The sequence below is a fragment of the Malania oleifera genome, chromosome 6 (assembly GCF_029873635.1).
Source record: "Malania oleifera isolate guangnan ecotype guangnan chromosome 6, ASM2987363v1, whole genome shotgun sequence".
Classification (NCBI taxonomy): domain Eukaryota; kingdom Viridiplantae; phylum Streptophyta; class Magnoliopsida; order Santalales; family Ximeniaceae; genus Malania; species Malania oleifera.
Genome location: NC_080422.1, coordinates 28,354,738 through 28,358,447, shown reverse-complemented (window position 1 = coordinate 28,358,447; position 3,710 = coordinate 28,354,738). Strand labels below are relative to the sequence as shown.

At 31.9% G+C, this 3,710-nt stretch overlaps 1 protein-coding gene across 1 annotated transcript; it reads right to left on the bottom strand.

Annotated features, from left to right (window-relative positions):
* Positions 1–963: 963 nt before the first annotated feature.
* On the bottom strand, positions 964–3,464 carry LOC131156993 (triphosphate tunnel metalloenzyme 3-like). The gene is made up of 2 exons (XM_058110801.1): positions 2,620–3,464; positions 964–1,198 (listed from the first exon to the last, which is right to left on the bottom strand). The coding sequence occupies exon 1, from the start codon at positions 3,240–3,242 to the stop codon at positions 2,640–2,642; it is 603 nt and encodes a 200-aa protein (XP_057966784.1). The 5' UTR covers positions 3,243–3,464; the 3' UTR covers positions 964–1,198; positions 2,620–2,639.
* Between the last annotated feature and the right edge of the window lie 246 nt (positions 3,465–3,710).

The following is a 3,710-nucleotide window of genomic DNA, read 5'->3' as shown; positions in this document are numbered from 1 at the left end:
TTATACTTTGCATTAATGGGTTCAGACAAATTCACTTCAGCATTTTTCCTTTTTCTTTTTAACGATGTCTTGTAAAGATCAACTAGGTGTTTAAAAGTGCGACATATTCGAGACCAATGACCTTTTGTTCCACACTTATAGTAAATATTGTCATTAGTTTGCACTTTATTTTATTTTATTTTATTTTGTTCAGAGTTTTCTTTATTCTTTGTTCATTTCCTTTGAGTCTTTTCAGCACCTTTGCTTTCAAACTTTGAAGGATGATCATCACGGGTCCAACAATTTTTCCTACCACGATCCCTTTTACCACCACGACCTCGTTCATGACATTGAGAAAAAGCCACATTCATTTCAGGGAATAATGTTAAGCTAGTTGGACGAGATTAATGATTTTTTAACAAAAGCTCATTATTTTGTTCAGTCACAAGTAAACAAGAAATTAGCTCAAAATATTTTGTAAATCTACGCTCTCGATATTGCTGCTGCATATTTGAAGTATGAAAAGTCGAATATATTTTTTCTAACATATCATTATCTGTAATTTTTTCTCCATATAACTTCAATTGAGAGCTAATTTTGAACAAGACTAAATTATATTCACTTACAATTTTAAAATCTTACAATCGTAAGTATATCCAATCATATGGACCTTTTGGAAGAATTACCATTTTTTGGTATTCATATCTCTCATTTAAGTTGTTCCAAATGACTAATGGATTCTTAATATTAAGGTACTCAATTTTCAATTTTTCGTATAAATAGTGTCGAAAGAAAATCATTGTCTTTACGCGATCCTGTAGGGATGCTTGATTTTCTTCTTCAATTGTACTTCCAAGATTCATAGTATTAAGGTGAATCTCAGTATCAAGTACTCATAACAGATAATTTTTTCCAGAAATATCAAGGACAACGAATTTAAACTTTGTGATATTTGACATCATAAAGTTACTTTAAAAACAAATAAAAATTCAAAGTTAGGTAAATATTAAATGGAAATGTTATTCTCACATATGTCCCAACATAAAAATATTTAAGGACACGTACCCAAGATAAGAGATATAGTTAACATATAAATATAGTTTGACGAAAAACTAAAGTTATAAAGATAACAAATGTTAAATGAAATAAGATTCTTACCTTAAAATAATACCAATGAAATTTACTATACTATTAGAGACTTGATCGTGTTGATAATGTGCTGTAAATGAAATAAAAAGAAAAAAAATTGGAGTTATAAAAATTCAACAGTCTAGTTCTTCAAGAATTAGATGTTACTAATTATCTTATTATCTCATTTTGTTGTAAAACATGCCTTTATATAGACGAATACATTGACATCCCAAAGGTTAACCATATAATGAATCATTATGTGAGCATATAAAAGGTTGTAACCTATTATTTAGATAGTTATCTACATAAATATACATATTTTACAACAATAATATTACTTCTTATGTGTCTATTAGACTACTTAATTAAAATAATGAAGGCAATTTAATCATAAAAAGTAGTAATCCCATATTAAAATTTTCTTAAAACTTAATCATGTGAGACCGCAGAATTCAATGACCATGCTTTGTGGGAGTTTCTCATTTTCGAGAAAGTTCACGAGTTGCCTAATTTTAAAAAACAATTTGCATTTCCAATTATATTGTTCCAAAAAAATTATATTTATATATATATATATATATATAAAAGTAAAAGTTAGTCATTCAATTTTAGCACCATTTGCTTGAAAAAATAAATTTACTTTTTATATTTAATTTTCAAATAATTACAAAAATGTTACTTTATTTTTCTATTTTTATAAAAAAATGGGAATACAATCTGTATTATTTAAAATTTTTTTGATTTCTTATCTTCCATTTGGGAGTATGAAATTAAAAGTATGATATGAGTTTGTATGATACGGTATAACATTATATTCAATTTTTTTTTTTAAAAACACTCATGCGAATCAAATTCAAGTCCCAAAATTTATACTTCCAAATAATATATTATACAATTTTTAAAAAATTTAAAAATAATTTATCTTTTTATAATAATTTGAAATCAAAAATAAAAATATTGCGCACAATTAAACAAAGCTATCATTTTTTAACCTTTTTAATAAAAATTTTAAAATAAACTAAAATTTTTGTAATTCTTAAAAGAACTAAAAAATAAATTTATTTTTCCACAATTATACAGACCCTAAAATTTTCATCATGTCAAACTCCGGGCGACGCACACAAATGAAAAAAAAAAAAAAAAAAGATAAGATGGATATCACATTTTCATGCAATGTGAATCTGCGATGCTCACAAATGGAAAAATAAGATGACATCTATATCACATTTTTCGAAAATATTGAGAGATGGCATAAGCCATACCCAAAGTTTGGGTTTCACTGGAACATTTTATCAAACAGATAATGCTCAAGGCCACGTTAAACAGAGTTTCTTATGTAAATCTGACAGTTTCATCAACCACGAATGGCAGAATCATTATACACAAATATGAAAGAATCTAAATGCTAAATACGCTCATTCAATATCACCCAGAAGAGAAGAATTCACAAACTAAACCCCATCATCAATGATTCAATTGATCAAATAATTTGAAATCAAAACTACATACCTCCAGCCGCTATTGGCTTCCTATGGCAGCTTCCCTGATCGAAACACCGCGAACTTGGAAACCTCCGAGTACGAATACCTTATCCCATTTTCCCTCAACAATCCTTCCAGCGATTTCTTGGCATTTTCCGGGTCTGCGCTCTCGCATTCAATCTCGTAACAAATCCCGAAATCAAATTTCGTCTCATCGAGCTCCAATTTCAATCCGTTCCACTGGTACACTGCCCTCACGTTCCTAAACCCGCCCAAACACATAAGCCCGTCCCCTTCAATGCCGTACTCCTCCCGCACTCTCTTCAAAATCTTCGATTCCACGGACGCGAACCGCGACGGGTCGGCGACGCAGGCGCGGCCGATGAGGGGGTCGATTGGTTCTTCGTGCTCTTGGATGCGGGCGATGCCGTCGGAGATGAAGGGTTTGGCCTTGAGGGAGAGGACGCAGTAGGAATCGAGGTCGTAGAAGCGGAGGCGGAGGGCAGCGAGGTTGGAGGAGAGGTCGGAGTTGGCGGAGTCGAAGAAGATGTTTTCTTGGAAGAAGGTTTTGGTGTGGAAGGGGGAGAGGAGGTTGGAGAGCTTTTGGTGGGAGGAGGAGTCTGGGAGACGAAGCTTGACCTCCACTTCCATGGATGGACAGCTAGAATATTGTATCTGCTCTCAGAAATCGCAAGAAAATTACAAGAGATTGATGCAGCCTGGTCCGCGAGATTATTATTATTTTTAAAAAATAATAATAATCAGGTTGCAGTATTTTGAGCGGTGGAGGCACGGTTTTGACAAATGGAATGAGAATGTTTTTTGAACACTGCGGTCGTTGTCGTTATGGTCATTGGTTTGTTCAGACAGCACTATATTAACGTGAACAACGTATAAAGCCTTTTTAAGTCTCATTTGTTGAAGTTTGGATAACGAATCTTTTTTTAAATAATTTTTTTCAACAAATTCAAAAATATTAAATTCTTACTCATTATCTCATTTCAAATTATTTCAAACTTTTTTATGGCATACTTAGGGGCTAATATTGCAAGTACTCGAATCATATAAGTCATCTCTCTTTTGTCTTATCTTTCATAGGAGGTACACTTAACTTAGAGA